Here is a 25,185-nt window from a genome sequence, read left to right on the forward strand (position 1 = left end):
AGAGGTCGCCAGTAAAATAAGGGAGTATGAACAAAATTTTGAAATGGTTTCAGCAATAACAGTATGTTGTTATGCTCTTTGACATTTGTCGTAGAGATAAGGTTATTAAGAAAATTGGGAATGTAATAATTTGTCATATAGTCAATGCTTGTCTGGATTTCCTGAATCAGAAACGAATTGAACTAAACTTTTGTTCTGATCTGTCCTCTCTTGTGGTTATCATGGAAGGTGATGTCTGATGTCAGATTGTGTCTTAATGCATGGTAGGAATAATTTGACCACAAACAGTGTGTGTGAACCTCAAAACCCTTCCTAACCGGCTGAAGAAAGAGCGACAAAGAAGTTCAATGCGATAGTAACAACACTCCTATCTGAGTCCGAGCCGTTAACCTGGGTACAGGCGGAAGGACTGCGCCATGAGTCCTGAGACCGCGCATGTGGAGTGAGCATGGAGAGATAACATTCAAACTTCTCTCAAGCTCCTGGTGTACAGGTGGGAGACATGGACCTAACAAAATGGTGGTAGCGGCTCAGGTGAGAGACTCGTATGTGGGAAAAACAGATGACTTTATATTGAAATTGGGGCATTACCAAGGCCCATCAAATGTGACAGGCATGAGTCACAAATGTGCCGTTGGGAATGAGGAAGTGCCAAGAGGAAGGGGGGAGGGGTGATATTAAGGAAGGTCTACACACTGCGAATGATTTAGACTAAGAATGCATTGAGATACCGATATTTCATTACCATGCCACTCGAGACAGGAAAACAGGGACAAAGGGGGGTTGTAATGAGAAGAGTCATTACCGGCAATAAAAGGTCCCGTTTATAAATGTACATTCTAACCGTGATGATGTGTGCTAGGTTGAGAAGCTCGATTTGGAGTGATAGACTCAAAGTAAAGCACTAAAGACTGTCATTCTGAATTTGGGTTGGATCATTTCTAAAATGTTTTAGCTATGATTCGGCTACAGCGAGAGAGTTGCTCTCAAACTGTGAGGGGTGGGTGCACTGCCCAAATGTATTAGGCCTAGGGAGGCTGTATAAACCTTATCTTTAAGTGTCCTCCAATAGGGAGGTTGCTAGAGAACTCACTGGATGATAGCTTGGGTCAACTATTTTTAATTTAATTATATATATATTTTTTTACCATGTCATCAGAATTTTTATGTTAAATCGCATCAGTACATATAGATTGCTCGATGATACGGTACAATTAATTGCATACAAGGTTCATAGTCTGTGTCTTGCGTTAACACCCAAGGATGAAAATGAAGGAGACGGGCATGGAGACCAGCATGACATGAGCATAGCACGTAAAGGATGGGCGGTTCTGTCTCCAGTTGTAGTAGCATCAAGGGTGGTGTGAAATTATTAAACATGTATTTTCTCTTTTCCCTGTTTAAGTCAATATGTTTTTAGGTTTCGTGGAACACAGAGTGATCATTGTTCCAGAGGAGGGACTGATGTTTATAACTTTAGTATGTTTATAACTTTAGAAGTGCATTAGGAGTAGTGACCATGGTGCATTAGGAGTAGTGACCATGGTGCATTAGGAGTAGTGACCATGGTGCATTAGAAGTAGTGACCATGGTGCATTAGGAGTAGTGACCATGGTGCATTAGAAGTAGTGACCATGGTGCATTAGAAGTAGTGACCATGGTGCATTAGAAGTAGTGACCATGGTGCATTAGGAGTAGTGACCATGGTGCATTAGAAGTAGTGACCATGGTGCATTAGGAGTAGTGACCATGGTGCATTAGAGGTAGTGACCATGTGTTATGGGTTAGATGGAACGATATATGTGCAAATGTATCTGTAGCAGGAGGCGAGGTACACATGAGGTCTGCGTTTGAGACAGAAGGTTTACATAAGGCTGTTATTAAGTGGGATTGAATGTGACTGAGGTGAAGATCTGTGGGGGCTTATAAATTGAGGTCGGGGTGATAGTGGTATCATCCCCAGAGACTATGTATATTGCTACAGGAGATAGGCAGTGTTAGTAGTAGCAGGGGTTACTGTAGTAGCATTGTTGGGAGAGTCTATGTTGTCAGGAAATGACCCATGCGTTGCAGTGTGCATATTCCCAGGTGAAAGCGGCACATGAGGAGCAGGAAATAAACGAGAGCACAGGCTGAATTCTGGAGATTGAGTCAAGATACACTAGGAGGGGGGTGTTGGGACAGCGTTGGTCTGGTCTACACACAGTACTCCTTACAGCACCTGCAGCGATAAAGATCGTCATGTCTCTCCTCGGTGGGTTCACCCTTCTCACGTGAAGTGAGGTCCAGCTGCATAATGGGTGAGCTTGAAGATGCAGTGACGGAGGTAGCGGAGCTAAAGAGAGAGAGAGAAAGAGTAGATTCCACTATAGACATGCAGATGGGTTGGGTCTTGGAGCTACTTTAACCACCATAGTTGGGTTGGGTTAGTTGCTTTAATGCATCAGATGAAAGGATAGATGTTGGGGTAATTGTACTCTGGACAACATTCTGGAGGCATTGATGTGAAAGCATATACAGTGCTGGGTTACCTCAAGAGGATGTAGCGTTGATTAGGGATACGCATTTGCCTATCAGGTGACGTGCCTATCAGGTGGCAATGGAGGAGGAAGGAGATGAGGAACAAATTGAAAATGACATGGCTTGGGAACACCTCTTGGATCCTGTGGTCTGACGGGGAAGGAGGGTGTCCCTCAGTCCAGAGGCGCCCCTCAGTCCAGAGGCGCCCCTCAGTCCAGAAGCGCCCCTCAGTCCAGTGCTGCCCTCTACTAGGGTCTCCAATCTGGGGTCGGTGGCGAGGGTCGCCACTCCTAAGGTGCCACATAAGTGGGCCGAGAATATGGTGGAGTGGGGTCCACGTCCCGCTCCAGAGCCGCCACCGCGGTAAATGCCCACCCAGACCCTCCCCTATAGGTTCAGGTTTTGAGGTCGGAGTCCACACCTTTGTGGGGGGGGGGGGGGGTACTGTCACGTTCTGACCTTAGTTCCTTTTTTACGTCTTTATTTTAGTTTGGTCAGGGCGTGAGTTGGGCTGGGCATTCTATGTTGTTTTTCTATGTTTTGTTCTGTATTTATATTTCTATGTGTTTGGCCTAGCATGGTTCTCAATCAGAGGCAGGTGTCAGTCGTTGTCTCTGATTGGGAGCCATATTTAGGTAGCCTGTTTTCTATTGTGTTTTGTGGGTGATTGTTTCCTGTGTTAGTACCATACGGTACTGTTTCGGTTTTCATTTATTCTCTTGTTCTTTTGTATTTTGTATTCATTCTTATTAAAAGATATTATGGATACGTACCACGCTGCATTTTGGTCCTCCTCTCCTTCCACCAACGAAAGCCGTTACACTCAAAGCCTCTGAACCTGAGGAGCAGCGAGTTCTCCACAGAGAGCTTCAGGGTCACCTGGACTCACCTGGACCCCAACCAGAGGAGGAGACACTAAAGAGTTATTTCTGTCTGTCTAGTTTTCTGTCTATCTGTCTGGTTTACTGTCTGTGTCTAGTTTTCTGTCTGTCTGTCTATTTTTCTGTCTGTCTGTCTGGTTTCTGTCTGTCTGTCTCTGTTTTTTCTTCTATTCCCTACTGAAATGAATCTCTCTCTCTCTCTCACTCTTTTTCTCTCTCCATGGTGAATATTCTGGTGAATGGTAACATGAACACCTACCTTCTAACTGGACTGATTCCCAACACTGAATACAAGGTGGCCGTGTCCTCCATCTTCAGAGACAAGTTCGAAAGTGACGCCATGACCATCAAAGTCAACAGGTAAACTACAGGATATGTAACTAATGCAACCATTCTCAAGGACTTACTGCAGACCTATTATTACAAAGTCGCATTAACTTTGTAATTGCACTTTTGAACTTTGAGCATAACAAGGCCAATGTAGTTGATTATAGCTGAGTATGTATGGTGATACTATTAGGTAACGTTTAGGTGAATAAAGACTGTGGGGTTTACCAAACAATTACACAAAAAGGCAGCAGGGTTTACCAAAAAATTATTAACCATGAACCATTTAGAAATAACTCATGTTTGTTTTCATTGCAAAGGTTGCTTTTATCACTTATCGTAAACCATGTGGTACATTAGTCATAAACAGGACAGACAGAGGAGTTACTGTAGTTCTGATCCAGAACAGGTTTGTCAAGGAAGTAAAACACTGAAGAATAACAAGCATGCTGTTTGACACAATGAACCTAGGTGTACTTCACATACTTTCTAGGTGTACTTCACATACTTTCAGCTTTAGTATTAAGATCGACAAGGATAAGATCCTCCTTCAAGATCAAAACAACTTACTTGTTGTCATGTTCCTACACAAGCCACATACAGTAGAGGAGCATTATTGTGACAGAATACAATGACTTTGGAAAAAGTAAAATTTTTTGTTTAAGTTCAATTTTTGTTTTTGGTGCTGCTCTATGGACATCATTGAAGACCGAACGCCTACAATGATGACGCCATACCCATTGAACCCATTTTTTTTACAATCGCATACAGTGGGGAGAACAAGTATTTGATACACTGTCGATTTTGCAGGTTTTCCTACTTACAAAGCATGTAGAGGTCTGTAATTTTTATCAGAGGTACACTTCAACTGTGAGAGACGGAATGTGATTTTCTGGATTTTTGTTTTAGATTCCGTCTCTCACAGTTGAAGTGTACCTATGATAAAAATTACAGACCTCTACATGCTTTGTAAGTAGGAAAACCTGCAAAATCGGCAGTGTATGAAATACTTGTTCTCCCCACTGTACTTCCTCACTAACACACAGGCATTGATGGTTGTGCTATTGTACACATTTAAAGATATCCTTTACAAAGCTTAAGTGTCCCACTTTGCTAAGTGTCCCACTTAACCAAAACTCACCCTAATGGGGTATGGTTTATCTAATAATGGGTGTATATTGCTATATCCATTTTTTTACCTCAAAAGAGTGGGCTTCTTTCTAGTTATTTTACCACCTGAATTTAAGGGGATTTGTCGCTACATAAACACACTCAGAAAGAAAACAGTTGTAAGGCATTTCATGTTTGCCAAAGATCAGGGGTGAAAGTAAGGCGGTAAGGTCCAGTGCGTCGTCCCGGCAAAATAAATAGTGGGGGTACGCCGTACCTGTAAAACGTGAGCCTATCACAATTAATACAACATCCCTCAAAAATATAGGCTATTACACCATTATCTAACATTACTGCATGTCAGCCGCATGAAACATTTTCCAATTAACATGGTGGTCTATGCTCCAAATTGCATTGTGGTTTGAGGAGAACACTTACATTTTGTCAAGGTGGAGATGAGAGACCGAGGACCGCGTGGACAACAGTGGATGCATCAATTCAGGCTACAAGTGTAGGCCTAATGACAATGGCAGTACACGTACACAATACACGTAGGTGTTTTGTAATAGGTGTCTCTTTCCATTCATCAAATTGCGGCTGCACAGTGCACTGTCGGGGTTTGGATGCTGAAATGATTTAGTGAGTGGACGAATGTGCGCGGATAGCCTACAGGAGCGCCTTTGTTAAGTGATTGTTTGGCAATCAGATGAAAACCTCCTGACTGGTTGTGGTTATTCCACATTAAAAGGCATAGGCGGCATGTCCATAAGGCTAGGGGAAGCTACGCTTTCACTAAAGTAAATATAATTAAATTGCTAAAATTGTATAGCCTAATTAGCTTACTCCTGTCTATACAGAAATAAATAAAATAATTGAAAATCGGATACTACACCAGAAAGCATGATTTGGCCTACAGTTGGAAGGGCCCGCATGTTGGGCAGCACAATAGATTATTGTTGAGTTGCGACTGTCAGTGAAAAGCAGAGACCCAGCAATGCATATCATATTATTTATTTAAATGTAATGATTTCCTTATATGAACTGTAAGTTGTTAAAATCGTTGACATTTTTTCATCTTGTGTTTATATTTTTGTTCAGTATATAATAATGCTATGGGAAATTTAAGCATTTTATGATTATTCCGCGTGACTACTTGTTTTGTTCCACAGTTTGTCATGGTTGTTATGATATGGTATCAATATCAATGTGCACATAGTTTAGAGTTTCACGTTTTAATGTAATGTGCACAAGTACAGTGAAATGCCTTTCTTTCCAGCTCTAAACCCAACAATGCAGTAATCAAGAACAAGATGTAGATGATAGATGATATTGTGCAGTGAGTGCCAGGAAATGTGTGGGTGCAATATCAAGTAACCCAACCCCACCCATAATATGACAATATGAGGTCTTTGTACTTTAATAAATGGTCTTTATTAACTAATGGAAACATAGGATGTCTTTTATTTACTCGTTGTCTAAAAGCATTTTTCAACAGATCAGATAGCTGAAGTAAATTCCTATCAGTCAAATCGGAGAAGTCATACCTTACTAGACTGCTTTTAACAGACCTGGTTTAGTTAGGATCATGCTACAATCCTCTTAGACATGCTCTGGATCTTTGGCAATTAGGAAGTATTTTTTAAACCTCATGCTTTGGGCTGTATGTTTCAATGTGTAGTTCATACATGCATAATCTATGAGCAGAATTACTGTTTTACCTCAATCGGCCACAAAATCCCTAGTTTGAAAGCGACTGTTTTCTGGAAGCCCACATGGGTCAGCCCCCTAGCAATTCGAGTTTCAGCCAATGAGCTTCAGCCCCTTTCCCATTTTAGTAACAACTAGCAAGATGCACACACAGCAGAGCAAGAGAGGGAGCACATAAACTCAGCAAAAAAAGAAACCCTTTTTCAGGACCCTGTCTTTCAAAGATAATTCGTAAAAATCCAAATAACTTCACAGATCTTCATTGTAACCGAGGCCTGTACTCTTTCCCATGCTTGTTCAATGAACCATAAACAATTAATGAACATTGTCGTGGCAATTTCCTGTATTACCAAATGAGGAGAGTTACAAACCACACACCAGTCAGAGTTATACTTAATCTTTTAATAATATGAGCTTCACCATAGCCCTTTGACTCTCAGATCAATTCAGTGTCTATAATGAATTCTGAGAGTGCCTACAAAAGAATACCAAGATCTTTTATAGCCAAGATACACCCCTCTCAACTTACATGACGAACCACAGATCTTAGGAAAACTTCATAAAGGGCCTTTTACTTGAGAAAGGAGTATCCCATAGCCAGATAGCATTAGCTATAAATTATCGTTCAGTTTGGTCTCTAAGACGAGGTTCTAATCTCGTCCCTGGTACTTCATAGTACCAAAACATTACCTCATCCAAGGCATAACTCAATTGTCAACTCTGTTTTCTCCCATCTCAAGTAAACCTCACTCCTGGACAAGCTCACTGAGGGGAGTGAGCCTCTAGGTCATATACTAGCTCAAGATAAGTGCAACATCAGAGGGGACATACAATGGTTCCAGACACTGCCATACTCCTCCCCCCAATGGGAAAAGGAGGGAGTGACTGGCGTACAGACATTGTGGAGACAACTAACTGGTTCCCCATTAATCACGCCATCCCTTCACATGGTTTAAAAATAGGTAAAGACACATTCACATAAGAAGACAATGTTCCATTCTGTCCTCCTCCCCTTCTGATATTCTGCATAGCACCAGATGGTTTAACAGATACATTCACATATGAAGACAAGCCTGACCTCTCCCCTCTCTGGGCCCCAAGTGATTTTTCCCTAGCAGAGAAGGGAAAACTGCAACTGCCAACAGTATAGTCCAACGGGAGACATTCTAATGACAAGTATCTCACATAAGCATATTATGTAAATAAAACATCTTATTTATCCATGTTACCCAAGTAATTCTGATTCATCCCCCACAACATGCACCTGTGGAACGGTCATTAAGACACTAACAGCTTACAGACGGTAGGCAATTAAGGTCACAGTTATGAAAACTTAGGACACTAAAGAGGCCTTTCTCCTGACTCTGAAAAACCCCAAAAGAAAGACGCCCAGGGTCCCTGCTCATCTGCGTGAACGTGCCTTAGGCATGCTGCAAGGAGGCATGAGGACTGCAGATGTGGCCAGGGCAATAAATTGCAATGTCCGTACTGTGAGACGCCTAAGACAGCGCTACAGGGAGACAGGACGGACAGCTGATCGTCCTCGCAGTGGCAGACCACGTGTAACAACACCTGCACAGGATCGATACATCCGAACATCACACCTGCAGGATGGCAACAACAACTGCCCGAGTTACACCAGGAACGCACAATCCCTCCATCAGTGCTCAGACTGTCCGCAATAGGCTGAGAGAGGCTGAACTGAGGGCTTGTAGGCCTCACCAGACATCACCGGCAACAACGTCGCCTATGGGCACAAACCCACCGTCGCTGGACCAGACAGGACTGGCAAAAAGTGCTCTTCACTGACGAGTCGCGGTTTTGTCTCACCAGGGGTGATGGTCAGATTCGCGTTTATCGTTGAAGGAATGAGCGTTACACCGAGGCCTGTACTCTGGAGCGGGATCGATTTCGATTTGTGCGTGATTTTCTGCAAGACAGGAATGTCATGGCCAGCGAAGAGCTCGGATCTCAATCCCATTGAGCACGTCTGGGACCTGTTGGATCGGAGGGTGAGGGCTAAGGCCATTCCCCCCAGAAATGTCCGGGAACTTGCAGGTGCCTTGGTGGAAGAGTGGGGTAACATCTCACAGCAAGAACTGGCAAATCTGGTGCAGTCCATGAGGAGGAGATGCACTGCAGTACTTAATGCAGCTGGTGGCCACACCAGATACTGACTGTTACTTTTGATTTTGACCCCCCCTTTGTTCAGGGACACATTATTCAATTTCTGTTAGTCACATGTGTCACGATCGTCTTGATAAGAGAGAGAGGACCAAGGCGCAGCGCGTGAAAAATACATCTTCTTTTAATGAAGGAAAAAAACAAACACTTACAAAATAAACAAAACAACCGATCGTGAAGCTAAGAAACATAAGTGCTGACACTAAACACTTAGACATAGACAATCTCCCACAATCACCTAAAGCCTATGGCTGCCTTAAATATGGCTCCCAATCAGAGACAACAATAACCAGCTGTCTCTGATTGAGAACCAAACCAGGCAACCATAGACTTTCCTAGAACTCTCTCCTGAACACAACCCCATACACTATTCAACACCCCCTAAACAATACACACACCCTAAACTAGACAAAACACACAAACTTCCCATGTCACACCCTGACCTAACTAAAATAATAAAGAAAACAAAGAATACTAAGGCCAGGGCGTGACAACATGTCTGTGGAACCTGTTCAGTTTATGTCACAGATGTTGAATCTTGTTATGTTCATACAAATATTTACACATGTTAAGTTTGCTGAAAATAAACGCAGTTGACAGTGAGAGGACATTTCTTTTTTTGCTGAGTTTGTGTGACAGAGCAAGCAATTTTCAGGAAACACTTTTGGCTCGTGAGCACTACTTTCAGAACTACTGGCTAAAAGTATACAAAAGTACAGGACAATCTCTTTAAAAGGAGAATTTACTAAGCACAGAGGACTGTCCTCTGTGAGAATAACCGCTCTGTTAAGTAATTAATTTAATCTATAGTTTGGGTGTGACCTCAATAAACCACTTATGATTGTGTCGTGGAAATTCTTACACAGTGTCGTGGAAATTACCACGAGGGACACTCAAAGTCAATCTTAAATGAATCATTGTTTATTGTCAGCGCGCTGGAGAGGTTCCAACAAACTTAATGCACCATAATGATTTTTACATGGCAAACAGAAAGCAAAAGAGAAGTTATCTTTCGTGTTGGAATTTCCGACATAGTTGGTGTTGTATGATCGTTATAGTAGTCTGGTATTATGACGTTTTTACATAAATAGTTCAATTGAGAAAAGTGACTGATCCAGAGTATTTATGAATTATGTCTGTAATGATTGGGATTATGTCAGGAACCTGTCACACCTGCTCCCGCTCTCCCTCTCTGGCGCCAGACTGCCTACATTACGCACACCTGTCACCATCATTACGCACAGCTGTGTAATTTTGGACTCACCTGTACTCCATTACTTAGTTGATTACCCCCTCTATATTGGTCTGCTCCTCACTTGATTCCCTTTGTCAGTATTCATGTCGTTGTTTTCTTGTCCAGACGCTGTTCCGTTCCATGTCCGATAATTATTAAATGTTAACTCCCTGTACCTGCTTCTCATCTCTACCAACGTCGATCCTTACAAAACCGGACAATGGAATTCTTTCAGCTGTGTCTGTGTCCTCCCTGTGAGATGACCTTAATGACTGAGACCTTAATGAGGTTTCTTTAAATCCTAATGAATCACTTCACAATCAAGCACAATAATTGGACACTTTAGAGTCCATCAGTTAAGTGAGACTTGTTTCCAAGCCAGAAGAATGTAGATGTCAGAGTTACGTTACACTTGTGTGTCAAGGGCTCGATTAACCAATCACGATGCTGTCAGCTGATAAACTCTTAATTTATGGGGTATTTAAAAGGTCAGGGTGATGTCAAGGCAGAAACACAAACTCTACAAGGTAAGCCAATGGATATATCAATGCTAATGTGGTTGGTATTAGGTGTGGATGTTGATATTCTGTTTATTTCTGTGTACTAATATGTACAGCAGGTACATATGATTCAGTGCTTACATAGTAAATGGTTCTAACTAAATATCTGTAGAAATCTGTGCTGCTGTCCTATCTTATCTAACCCACTTAGTGCTATTTCAGGGTAAAATAATATTTTTGTGTGGGAAGAAGGAATGGTGTTATGATGTGAATCTTCTTTGTTGCCCCACACAGTTAATTTTGTATTATTCTTGAATAGGGCCCTAAGAATCAGGGCTTGCAAATATCTGGATGGTTTGCAATTCATGATGCATTGACTCTTTTTCCTTTTGTGATTTATTTCACAACTACTTTATCTTTCCAACAACCTATAGATGAGATTATCTTCGTTCCTTCTCTGTGCCTCTCAGCCGATGATCACTTTTTTCTCACTGGCTCTGCTGGTTCCCATCCCAGGGGCACACGGGCACCCCCACTTCCCCCTTGCCATCTTGCCCACATTGGAGAACCCTGAGTGGGAGGCTGACTTACTCCAGCTCCAGGCCTCCCTCGATGTCCCAGGGGCTGTAGCTGCGGCGGGCCTCCGCTCTTGGGGACCGCTGCTGGAGCTGGGACCAGAGGACCCACGTCTGGGCCTGCTCAGGGAGCTGGTGGCAGAGAATGGCTGGGGACAGAAGGGCATGATGAGGGGGGATCTGGAGAGGAGGTCGCTGGGTCCCTTCCCCGGCCACCCTATGGAAACTCTGCACTACCAAGAGGGGGAAGAGGAAGGCGAGGGGGGAAGAAAGAGGAATGAGGCTATCACGTCCATCATCGGCGGGCTGCAGGCTTTCAATAAAGAGAAAGGAGGCTTCGGGTTCCGGAAGGAAGTAACAAAGGAGGGAGGGGTCGGGAAAAAGAGGAGGCACTCGAACTTCTGGAGTGTGGGGAACTTGGAAAAGGGTAAGGTAGAGGGCTGGAGGATGAAGATGATGAAGGGAGGGATGAGTTGACAGTAGAGATGTACTGATTGACACCTATGTCAGAGCAATCAATCATTACGTTATGATGAGATGTGTATCATCAGAGATAAAGAGAAAGTTTACCAAGTGGTCAGAAAATGTCTGTTAATGTAAAATACAAAGTCTCATAATTGTTACATAATACAATGATTGAGGTTATGTGAATGTTTATTTTATGTTGTCCATGATTTAAGCTATCCATTCCAACCTACAATGAAAAATCACAGTATTTTGATAGCGTTTTTATATTTTATTTAAAATTAATTGCATTACAATAACAAATGAACATAGGATATCACTACAAGTATATTTTCTCATAAGAAACATACAATAACATTAAAGTAAAGCAAATAAATAAAAATCACTTCACATGAATTGTTAGTGACAACAGTTTCAAAAGTGTAAGCACCTCAAATAAAATAACGATAAGGGGTTTCATTTGTTTTTTGTTATTGACTCATAGAGATTTAATTAAATATTTGATTTCAAGTAAAAATATGTTAGAATATTTTCATAGCCGTGGCTATATTTTTCTTCAGTATGACGCCACAGGCTACAGCCACGGAAACGTCCCACGCTCTATTTTACCTGACAACAGCTAGGTTTATTTCAGCCCTCAAATTATTGGATAGAAATACTCTTCAAACTCCTAGGAAATACACCATATTCAAAGGACAGTCGTGAAGGAGCTTTCCATCGACATATTATTTTTAAAATAGGGATATATCTTTAAAAAAAGTCTGTAGTGTAATTAGCTAGATGTATAGACCTAATTTGATGCTTTTTGTTGTATATTTTTCACTAGAACGTATTTGCCAGAGCCAAAGCGGTAAATGGTGTACTCGAATATCAAAGCGAAAGTGAAAATGTACAGCCAGGCGTGGTAAAGAATAATACAAATATATACTTTTAAAATCGCTTACCATATAAACCGCTGCGGTGTACTATCATAATAGTCTACTTGTTGTAATTGCATTATAGCATTTGTAGTCTACTTTTATGCGCGTTCCTTCATACATTGTGTCGACGACTGGAAAGCTATTGCGCACTTACATGCCAGGCACGGTGCAATAACACACATTTGTAAGGAAACCGATCAAATACATCAATTAGCGTTTGTACTTTGCTTAGAATAGCCAGACATAACATGATCTACTTTTTTTTTTAAATCACAAAGTTAAAGATGTGCAAAGAAGATTTATGTTTGTAATGTGTTTGCAATTTTACAGTAGCCTATATACTGATATTGACTATTGCAATTTTACACACATTTGTTTTGCAGCAGCTACTCTTCCTGTAGTCCACAATAAAACAAAACAATTTCAGATGTTATTGCGTGTGTAGCGAAATGCTAGAAGCAAAGCGGCAATGTCTGTCAGCACCATCTTGCCTCTTCATTCTCTTCAATTTATGTATTCTGTTGTACATTTCATTGTTTTACTGTTACAGTGGATGTTACTGTATGGAGAGGCATCTTTAAGGTAATTGTATCATTCTTCAGGGATTATAACTAGACTTGTACTAGATCAGGGTTATATAAACCTAGCCGTATATGTTGATATGTTTTATATCCCTGGCCAATCAATGATATACTCATATTTTTTGTAATATTTCAAAAGATTTATAGACAAACATTGCAAATACCCAAATAAGCCAGTGAATGGTTTTGAAATGGGCCCTAGATTGAAATAAAAATCATAACAAATTATATTTGAAGTAATATTTTGATTAACTTAAAAGCATACTTTCTCTATAACACATTTGTGTGTTTCATGAGTGTTTTTACCGTATTGTAATCTTGTTTTAAGATCCTGCAAATATATGTAAAAATTATGTTGTTTAATATTGTAGAGCATTGTTAATACTTGGGGTATTTGTAATATCATTTGTTATGATTGTTTATTTCAACCTAGGGCCCATTTCATAACCGTTCACTGGGTTACCAGGCTAAGACAAAGCTACACTCTTGAATGAATATACAGTGGAGTTTCTTTTAATATCACATTTTAAACATTGATTTATGGAGAACACAAATAATTACAACATGCAGCCTTGAAGGTCAAGACAAATATTTTTTCTCTAATGCCAGAAACCTAGTCAGTGTTTTTTAATGAATAGGGTCTCTATGTGTGAGGGTTCAAAATGTACTTTGTCATAGTTTTGCTCTTTGAGACACTTTCAACGGTGAACAGCGGTAAGAATGATTTCACTTCAAGAAGTATTCAGACCCATTGACTTTTTCCATATTTTGTTACGTTACAGCCTTATTCTAAAATGGATAAAAAAAATATACAAAAATCCTCAGGAATCTAAACACAATATCCCATAATGACAAAGGGAAAACGTGTTTTTAGAAATTTCAGCAAATCTATTAAACATAAAAAACAAATAACTTATTTACGTAAGTATTCAGACCCTTTGCTATGAGACTAGAAATTGAGCCCGGGTGCATCCTGTTTCTATTGATCATCCTTGAGATGTTTCTACAACTTGATTGGAGTCCACCTGTGGTAAATTAAATTGATTGGACATGATTTGGAAAGGCACACACCTGTCTATATTAGGTCCCACAGTTGACAATGCATGTCAGAGCAAAAACCAGCCATGAGGTCGAAGGAATTGTCCGTAGAGCACCGAGACAGGATTGTGTTGAGGCACAGATCTGGGGAAGGGTACCAAAACATTTCTGCGCATTGAAGGTTCCCAAGAACATAATGGCCTCCATCATTCTTAAATGGAAGAAGTTTTGAACCACCAAGACTCTTCCTAGAGCTGGCTGCCTGGCCAAACTGAACAATCGGGGGAGAAGGGCTTTGGTCAGGGAGATGACCAAGAACCCGATGGTCACTCTGACAGAGCTCTAGAGTTCCTCTGTGGAGATGGGAGAACCTTCCAGAAGGACTAACATCTTTGCATCACTCCACCAATCAGGTCTTTATGGTAGAGTATCCAGACGGAAGCCACTCCTAAGTATAAGGCACATGATATCCCGCTTGCAGTTTGCCAAAAGACACCTAAAGACTCTCAGACCATGAGAAACAAGATTTTCTGGTCGGATGAAACCAAGATTGAACTCTTTGGCCTGAATGCCAAGCGTCACGTCTGGAGGAAACCTGGCACCATCCCTACGGTGAAGCATGTTGGTGTCAGAATCATGCTGTGGGGATGTTTTTCAGCGGCAGGGAATGGGAGACTAGTCAGGATCAAGGGAAAGATGAACGGAGAAAAGTACAGAGAGATCCTTGATGAAAACCTGCTCCATCCTGCTCAGGACAATGCCACAAGGGTGTGCAAAGCTGTCATCAAGGCAAAGCGTTTCTACTTTGAAGAATCTCAAATATAAAATATATTTTGATTTGTTTAAAACATTTTGGTTACAACATGATTCCATATGTGTTATTTCATAGTTTTGATGTCTTCACTATTCTACAATGTAGAAAATAGTAAAAATAAAGAAAAACCCTTGAATGAGTAGGTGTGTCCAAACTTTTGACTGGTACTGTATGTGTTTTAACTGTTAAGTGTTGCATTATCCATGTGTCTCTTTTTATTGTAGCCTATTGCTAGGTTTGGGCAACTTGTCCAGGCAGTTATTGTAAATAAAAACTGGGTCCAAGGAAAGAAATCATTAAGCTGTGTTGCCTGTGGAGAAGGGAACTTAAACTAACATATATGGACTCACACAAGAGAAAAAACATTTAGCTGTGGTGACTGCTGAAAAAGCTTCAATCACAAGGGTCCCCTGAATGATACTGACTCACGCAATGTTAGCCAGTGAACAATTCCTGGTCAGTTGTTTTGGAATTTCTCTCAGGGTGATGGAAAAAAATTGGTCAGACTGATGTTATTGATAACATTAAAGAATATTCTATACATTCCAGGAGAGGTCTGCTTGTATTTGTCTAAGAGTATTTCTCATCCATTTTCACGTAATGCTGTTCATTCATGATGTACAATAAAGTGCAAACTCTTTATGTGCAGTGCAGTTGTTCAGTTCCAATTAAATTACATTCACTTTAATTGCTTCTGATAAACATTCATCCATTATTTCAGTTCAGGCAAAATGATGATCCTTTGTTCGATTAGATTTATTTGAACATTTAAAAACACACTACAACCTCACCTGGATACAATGCATTTAAAAGCACTACAACCACACCTGGATACAATGCATTTAAAAACACTACAACCTCCCCTGGATACAATGCATTTAAAACACACTACAACCTCCCCTGGATACAATGCATTTAAAAACACTACAACCACACCTGGATACAATGCATTTAAAATCACACTACAACCTCCCCTGGATACAATGCATTTAAAATCACACTACAACCTCCCCTGGATACAATGCATTTAAAATCACACTACAACCTCCCCTGGATACAATGCATTTAAAAGCACACTACAACCTCCCCTGGATACAATGCATTTAAAAACACTACAACCACACCTGGATACAATGCATTTCAAATCACACTACAACCTCCCCTGGATACAATGCATTTAAAATCACACTACAACCTCCCCTAGATACAATGCATTTAAAAACACACTACAACCTCCCCTGGATACAATGCATTTAAAAATCACACAACCTCCCCTGGATACAATGCATTTAAAATCACACTACAACCTCCCCTAGATACAATGCATTTAAAAGCACACTACAACCTCCCCTGGATACAATGCATTTAAAAACACTACAACCACACCTGGATACAATGCATTTAAAAACACTACAACCACACCTGGATACAATGCATTTAAAATCACACTACAACCTCCCCTAGATACAATGCATTTAAAATCACACTACAACCTCCCCTAGATACAATGCATTTAAAAACACTACAACCTCCCCTGGATACAATGCATTTAAAAACACTACAACCTCCCCTGGATACAATGCATTTAAAAACACTACAACCTCCCCTAGATACAATGCATTTAAAAGCACACTACAACCTCCCCTAGATACAATGCATTTAAAAACACTACAACCACACCTGGATACAATGCATTTAAAAACACTACAACCTCCCCTGGATACAATGCATTTAAAAACACTACAACCTCCCCTGGATACAATGCATTTAAAAACACACTACAACCTCACCTAGATACAATGCATTTAAAAACACACTACAACCTCCCCTGGATACAATGCATTTAAAAACACACTACAACCTCCCCTGGATACAATGCATTTAAAACACTCTACAACCTCCCCTGGATACAATGCATTTAAAAACACTACAACCACACCTGGATACAATGCATTTAAAATCACACTACAACCTCCCCTGGATACAATGCATTTAAAATCACACTACAACCTCCCCTGGATACAATGCATTTAAAAGCACACTACCATCTCCCCTGGATACAATGCATTTAAAAACACTACAACCACACCTGGATACAATGCATTTCAAATCACACTACAACCTCCCCTGGATACAATGCATTTAAAAACACTACAACCTCCCCTAGATACAATGCATTTAAAAGCACACTACAACCTCCCCTAGATACAATGCATTTAAAAACACTACAACCACACCTGGATACAATGCATTTAAAAACACTACAACCTCCCCTGGATACAATGCATTTAAAAACACTACAACCTCCCCTGGATACAATGCATTTAAAAACACACTACAACCTCACCTAGATACAATGCATTTAAAAACACACTACAGCCTCCCCTGGATACAATGCATTTAAAAACACACTACAACCTCCCCTGGATACAATGCATTTAAAACACACTACAACCTCCCCTGGATACAATGCATTTAAAAACACTACAACCACACCTGGATACAATGCATTTAAAATCACACTACAACCTCCCCTGGATACAATGCATTTAAAATCACACTACAACCTCCCCTGGATACAATGCATTTAAAAGCACACTACAACCTCCCCTGGATACAATGCATTTAAAAACACTACAACCTCCCCTGGATACAATGCATTTAAAATCACACTACAACCTCCCCTGGATACAATGCATTTAAAAACACACTACAACCTCACCTAGATACAATGCATTTAAAAACACACTACAACCTCCCCTGGATACAATGCATTTAAAAACACACTACAACCTCCCCTGGATACAATGCATTTAAAACACACTACAACCTCCCCTGGATACAATGCATTTAAAAACACTACAACCACACCTGGATACAATGCATTTAAAATCACACTACAACCTCCCCTGGATACAATACATTTAAAATCACACTACAACCTCCCCTGGATACAATGCATTTAAAAGCACACTACAACCTCCCCTGGATACAATGCATTTAAAAATACTACAACCACACCTGGATACAATGCATTTCAAATCACACTACAACCTCCCCTGGATACAATGCATTTAAAATCACACTACAACCTCCCCTAGATACAATGCATTTAAAAACACACTACAACCTCCCCTGGATACAATGCATTTAAAAATCACACAACCTCCCCTGGATACAATGCATTTAAAATCACACTACAACCTCCCCTAGATACAATGCATTTAAAAGCACACTACAACCTCCCCTGGATACAATGCATTTAAAAACACTACAACCACACCTGGATACAATGCATTTAAAAACACTACAACCACACCTGGATACAATGCATTTAAAATCACACTACAACCTCCCCTAGATACAATGCATTTAAAATCACACTACAACCTCCCCTAGATACAATGCATTTAAAAACACTACAACCTCACCTGGATACAATGCATTTAAAAACACTACAACCTCCCCTGGATACAATGCATTTAAAAACACTACAACCTCCCCTAGATACAATGCATTTAAAAGCACACTACAACCTCCCCTAGATACAATGCATTTAAAAACACTACAACCACACCTGGATACAATGCATTTAAAAACACTACAACCTCCCCTGGATACAATGCATTTAAAAACACTACAACCTCCCCTGGATACAATGCATTTAAAAACACACTACAACCTCACCTAGATACAATGCATTTAAAAACACACTACAACCTCCCCTGGATACAATGCATTTAAAAACACACTACAACCTCACCTGGATACAATGCATTTAAAAACACTACAACCTCCCCTGGATACAATGCATTTAAAAACACTACAACCACACCTGGATACAATGCATTTAAAAACACTACAACCTCCCCTGGATACAATACATTTAAAAACACTACAACCTCCCCTGGATACAATGCATTTAAAAACACTACAACCTCCCCTGGATACAATACATTTAAAAACACTACAACCTCCCCTGGATACAATGCATTTAAAAACACTACAACCACACCTGGATACAATGCATTTAAAAACACTACAACCACACCTGGATACAATGCATTTAAAAACACACTACAACCTCCCCTGGATACAATGCATTTAAAAACACTACAACCACACCTGGATACAATGCATTTAAAAGCACACTACAACCTCCCCTAGATACAATGCATTTAAAAACACTACAACCACACCTGGATACAATGCATTTAAAAGCACACTACAACCTCCCCTAGATACAATGCATTTAAAAACACTACAACCTCCCCTGGATACAATACATTTAAAAACACTACAACCACACCTGGATACAATGCATTTAAAAGCACACTACAACCTCCCCTAGATACAATGCATTTAAAAACACTACAACCTCCCCTGGATACAATACATTTAAAAACACTACAACCTCCCCTGGATACAATACATTTAAAAACACTACAACCACACCTGGATACAATGCATTTAAAAGCACACTACAACCTCCCCTAGATACAATGCATTTAAAAACACTACAACCTCCCCTGGATACAATGCATTTAAAAACACTACAACCACACCTGGATACAATGCATTGAAATTCATAGAGGATGACATAAAAATAAAATCTATTCATAATAAAAAAAATTAAAAGCATTTTCATTGTGGCCCTTGAGGGAAGTTATAGAAACGTATTTATTGATGTCTGCATATGTTTTTGCCACATTTATTATATATTACAGACACCTTAATTCATACTTTTAAATTATGTATTATGTGAGCTAAAGATTAAATAAAAAATGTAAGAATATATAAAAACATTTTCCTTAAAGAATTATTTTATTTCTAATGTTACTGTCCCCACTACAACAACAAAAACAGCTTAAATACATATAATTGTGTCCTTTAATTGAAATACTGTAGAATTCCATTCATTCCTATGGGGGACTGTTCCTACTGGGGAGTACCAATATGTCCGACCGGGAGCTTCAAAGCCTCTCAATGGCCAATACATAGCATTAGCAATTCAAGGTTTATATTTACTGAACAAAAGTATAAACGCGTGATACATCGTGATACATGAGAGAGAGTGTATTTTGTTACAAAATACAGCACTGAAGCAGAGAACATTAAAAGAATCATTAAAAATAATTGGGGAATCATCCAAAGTGATATGCTACTACGCCAAGTATTCCCCGAGCCACCAGTCATAAGCTTTAAGAGATGTCCCACCCTTAACGACAAATTAGTCCACAGCTATCTCCCTGGTGACTCTCAAAAAACTTGGCTTGACCACAAACCCAAGGAATCTTTTAAATGTAACCAGTGCAACCATTGCAGAAATATTGCACATAAAAAGTATTTTGTTGACACAGCTTCTAAAATGGAGTATTACGTCAAGCATTTAATTAACTGCAAAACCACGCATGTCATCTATAGATTGGAATGTCCACAGTGCAAGGTGTTCTACATTGGACAGACAAAAAGACGCCTTCAAGACCGTTTAGCGGAACACAAGTACGCCATACGGGTAGGCAATGAAGACTACCCAAGGCAAGGCTCTACAAGTCCTTACACCATGGCAACCCTGCCTCCCTACAAGCTATGGGTATTGATCATGTTCCGGCATCAATTAGAAAAGGGAGCCGTCGTAAACAGTTAAACCAAAGGGAAAGTTTTTGGATTTACAAGCTACAGGCCACTAAGTACCCTGGTTTAAATGAAGATATGGATTTGTCACCCTTCCTGTAGGGTCGTGATAGGTCCATTTGCTGTCATCTAGTGGACATTTTGCTCAATTTCCCTCAGCTATGTTAATACTGTTGTTCATGTTTGCTGTGTTCTAGTGTACTATGGAATATATTGCTTTCTTATTCTTGACACTTCTCCCAGTCATATTTAAGGTTAGAACTACCTTTCTAGGCGTTCTGATACTTCTAGCTTGGAGTTGAATTTTTTTGATAACATAGTTACAGTGTTTCACTTTTTAATGTGTATAGTATTGCTTACTAGGTGTGTCCAATCAATTTTGTAATCACTACCTCTTCAAATTAGGGCTAATTGGAAAAGATGTTCAAAAGAGGACATTGTATTATTTCCTTGTACTCCCTGATGAAGGCCATCCAGCCAAAACGCGTCGGATTTTTAAAACTTTTTTTCTATTGAACATGCCATACAAATAAAGGCATTTTAATTAATTATATGAAGAGTGCCTTGGTCCTCCTTTCTTTTTGATGACCAATTTACCCCTTTTACCAAAGAGCACCTTCTGTCTACCAAAATTTACTATTGTGTACCTTAGTAGCGCTTCCCTTCCTCCTCTTGCAACATGTAAAGTGTTGGTCCCATGTTTCCTGAGTTGAAATACAATATACAAGAAATGTTCCATATGCCCAAAAAGCCTATTTCTCTGAAATGTTGTGCACAAATTTGTTTACAACCCTGTTTGTGAGCATTTCTCCTTTGCCAATATAACCCATCCACCTGACAAGTGTGGCATATCAAGAAGCTGATTAAACAGTGTGATCATTACACAGGTGCACCTTGTGCTGGGTACAATAAAAGGGCACTCTAAAATGTGCAGTTTTGTCATACAAGTTTTGAGGGAACATGCAATTTGCATGCTAACTGCAGGATTGTCCATCAGAGCTGTTGCCAGAGAATTGAATGTTATTTTCTGTACCATAAGCCGCCTCCAATGTCGTTTTTGAGAATTTGGCAGTACATCCAACCGGCCTCATAACAGCTGACCACATGTAACCACGCCAACTCAGGACCTCCACATCTGGCTTCTTCACCTGCAGGATCGTCTGAGAGCAGACACCCAGACACCTGATGAAACTGAGGAGTATTTATGTCTGTAATAAAGCCCTTTTGTGGGGTAAAACTCATTCTGATTGGCCTGGGAGGACATAGGCCCACCCACTGGGGAGCCAGGCCCACCAATGTCTGCGACCCTGCCCAGTCATGTGAAATCCATAGATTAGGGCCTAATGATTTTTTTTCAATTGACTGATTTCCGTATATGAACTGTAACTCAGTAAAATCGTTGAAATTGTTGTGTTTATATTTTTATTCAGTATAAATGATTGCTTTTTGCGCCGTATGTAATTCTCTGTATTAAAACTGCATCCACCTGGGGGCGCTAATTTGTGTTTCTGGGTTCGCCATACCCACTCATTAGAACGGAAGAAGAAGACAACACGGATGTAGAACTAGGAGAGGGAGTTTATTTTTTAATATTCCTTCCTCGTAGACGAATTGTAGACTAGATAGGTGAATACAACCTGAGAGGAACAGGCTCTTTTGACAATAATAATACCACAAGTCTTCTAAGCATGTCTAAATTACAGTCTTTGAATTCGTTTCTTTCTGAGTGTTTGACGGCGGCGACAGTGGAGATTTTGGGGGCAGTTGAGAAAGTCGTAGCTGAGTACCAGGAGGAGATCTCACGATCTAAAGAGGAGAATGATCGTCTACGGAAACTATTTGGGATTACACCGGGTATAAAACTATGTACAACAGGTTTGTGTGTAGATCCCATTTACTCACTTAATATACTGTTTAGGCTATCAGCGATTATTATTTCATTAATCTTTTAGTTTAGCTTTCACCATGCATGATTATTTTGTCGATTTTGCAAAAATCATGTGTACTCAGGCATGTCTGCGCCTATCATTTCTTCCATCCAGACTCCCAGCAGCTCTCTCTCCCTGTATCTGAAGAGGAGTTTCCCCCCGAGCAAAAACACTGTGAGCAGGAGTGGTGCCCTAGTCTGGGACAAGAGGAACCAGGGCACATACTGATTAAAGAGGAACTGAGGACCAGCCAGGAGGAAGAGCAGTTTCAAGGGCCGGAGGGTAATACCATAGAGTTTATATTTAGTTCTCCCTGTGTGAAAAGTGAATGGGATCAGGAAGCCATCAGCCACTGCTCAGCTGTAATTAGTGACCAAGTTAACAGTCCACCATTGGATCCCGAACCACCATTGGGGGCATACTGTTCTAAACTCAGCACCATGTCTAAAAAATCTCACTGCTGCTGTGACTGCGGCAAAGTATTTGCTCTAAAAGCTGACCTTCAGAGGCATGTGACTCTCGCCAGGGAAAGACCCATTGAATGCCCCCACAACTCCACCAGTAAACTGAAGGCCCATGTCCCACTCTGTCACGGTGGGAACCCCTGCCTTGTTTGTGGCAAGACCTTTAAAAACAGAGCACATCTATCCCAGCACATGAGGATTCATACACGGGACAGGCCATTTAGCTGTGGTGACTGTGGAAAATGCTTCTATAGCAAGGGGCTGCTGAATGTGCATATACAGACTCATAAAGGAGAGAAACCATTTAGCTGTGGATACTGCGGGAAAAGCTTCTATCAGAAGGGGAACCTAACCCAACATGTACGTACTCACACAGGAGAGAAACCATTTAGCTGTGGTAGCTGCGGAAAGAAATTCAGTCGAAAAACACATCTCAACAGGCATATACTGACTCACACAGGTAAAAAACAGCATGGTTGTTCTGTGTGTGGTAGAAGATTCACTGGGAATGCTTACCTGCTGAAACATGTGGATAAAGTCCACAAATAACAAAAACAGAACCAAAACAGAATGGCGAAAGACAGTGAGGACACGGACATCTTACGTCAGAAGATGGGACTAAAAATGCAGGATGTGGACAAAACTCGTAGGAATGCAACACCACACTGGATCATTCATGCTGTTGGTTTCAAATTAATAGATATAGACTGTTTAAACATTAGCCTATTAACAATTAGATTGTTTTGGAATGTCTGAGCCACGGTGAAGAGAAAATGATCAGACTGATGTTAAAACAGAAAACTTTTCAGAAAATTCTATCCTTGAATTTGAGTGTTTCTCTATCCAATTTGATGGTCTATTCTGACCTAATGCTGCTCATCCATGATATTGCAGCAACCTTAAAGTTGAAATCCATTGTGGTGAAACTTCCACGTACGTTTGTGATATAACAACAAAGATGTTACTTCAAACAACAGTTTTATGTTTTTCACTGACTTCATTGCAGCAGAGTATGTACTACTTATCTTTTATTTTTTATTATTATATATATATATTTTTTTATAAAACAAAAATGATAACAAATGTGCCTGGGGTGATCAATGGTGCTGTTTGTTGAGGATTTCAGCTTTAACCCATCACCTAGCACCTCGAATCCCGGATGGGGCAACCACCCAGATTTGCGACAATATCATTGCGTAGCAAAGGCTCTTATTCCCCTTTAACTATACACTCCTATGCGCGCACCTGTAACCAGTTCACTTGTTAAATACCTGGGGTGTATTCGTTACATCCAATGGAACGAAACAGTGAGGGACCTACTTAATTTGTCTAATAGAAACTCTTGTTTTCATTGCAAAACGGTTTCAAATGTAAGAGGAGTCCTCTTACATTTGGGAACTTCACAGTCCTATTGATCAAACAACCATGAAAAGGTAGGCTCTCTCTCCCTCAGTTGTTGATGTGCATAGGCAACAACATCTAATGATATTGTTAGCGAGATAAGCTCAAATCTAACGAGGAAACCTTAGATAAACCCTCTCAAACTTGTTAAGCTAGTTGGCCATCAAAATTCCACTGAAATGATGGGGAATAGTAGCCTGCTCGTCCTTCTGCAGCTTGCCTGCCAATGCATGCTTGTTCCAACCCAGGTTTTGACATTTTGAATGGGAACTTGCCTGTCTGCCTGCCCATTTGATCGACGCCAAATATGTAATTTGGCTGACAACTAGGAGATATGCTAACTGTGGATAAGTTCAGCTTAGCTAGCTAGCAAAGCAATTTCACATTTTTTCAAACTAAATAACACCTGCATCTCTAGCTGTAGCCACTGAAAAACAATGAGGGGGGGAAAAGTCAGTCACTCACCCACTCCTCCAATGACAAGACATCCTCCCAGCAGCTAGCCGGGTTAACGTTAGGCTCTGTGTTTTTAGCTTGCTAAATAAATAGCTAGCTACATAAATACACTGAACAAAAATATAAATGCAACATGCAACAATTTCAAAGATTTTACTGAGTTACAGTTAATATAATGAAATCAGTCAATTGAAATAAATGTATTAGGTCCTAATCTATAGATTTTATGACTGGGAATACAGATATGCATCCGTTGGTCACAGATACCTTAAAAAAAAACAAGTAGGGGCGTGGATCAGAAAACCAGTCAGTATCTGGTGTGACCACCATTTGCCTCATGCAGCGCGACACCTTTTCGCATTGAGTTGATCATGCAGTTGATTGTGGCTTTTTGAAATGTTGTCCCACTCCTCTTCAATTGCAGTGCGAAGTTTCTGGATATTGGC

General features: G+C 40.3%; 2 protein-coding genes across 2 annotated transcripts; both read left to right on the forward strand.

The window, feature by feature from the left end:
* Nucleotides 1–7,978: 7,978 nt before the first annotated feature.
* Nucleotides 7,979–12,856, forward strand: LOC139554683 (uncharacterized). The gene has a single exon (XM_071367706.1). The coding sequence runs from the start codon at nucleotides 10,898–10,900 to the stop codon at nucleotides 11,513–11,515; it is 618 nt and encodes a 205-aa protein (XP_071223807.1). The 5' UTR covers nucleotides 7,979–10,897; the 3' UTR covers nucleotides 11,516–12,856.
* Nucleotides 12,857–22,034: 9,178 nt separating this feature from the next.
* On the forward strand, nucleotides 22,035–24,242 carry LOC139554684 (oocyte zinc finger protein XlCOF6.1-like). Its single transcript, XM_071367707.1, has 2 exons — nucleotides 22,035–22,365; nucleotides 22,533–24,242. The coding sequence occupies exons 1-2, from the start codon at nucleotides 22,179–22,181 to the stop codon at nucleotides 23,429–23,431; spliced, it is 1,086 nt and encodes a 361-aa protein (XP_071223808.1). The 5' UTR covers nucleotides 22,035–22,178; the 3' UTR covers nucleotides 23,432–24,242.
* Nucleotides 24,243–25,185: the final 943 nt, after the last annotated feature.

This window comes from Salvelinus alpinus, chromosome 26 (assembly GCF_045679555.1).
Source record: "Salvelinus alpinus chromosome 26, SLU_Salpinus.1, whole genome shotgun sequence".
In the NCBI taxonomy this organism is placed as follows: Eukaryota; Metazoa; Chordata; class Actinopteri; order Salmoniformes; family Salmonidae; genus Salvelinus; species Salvelinus alpinus.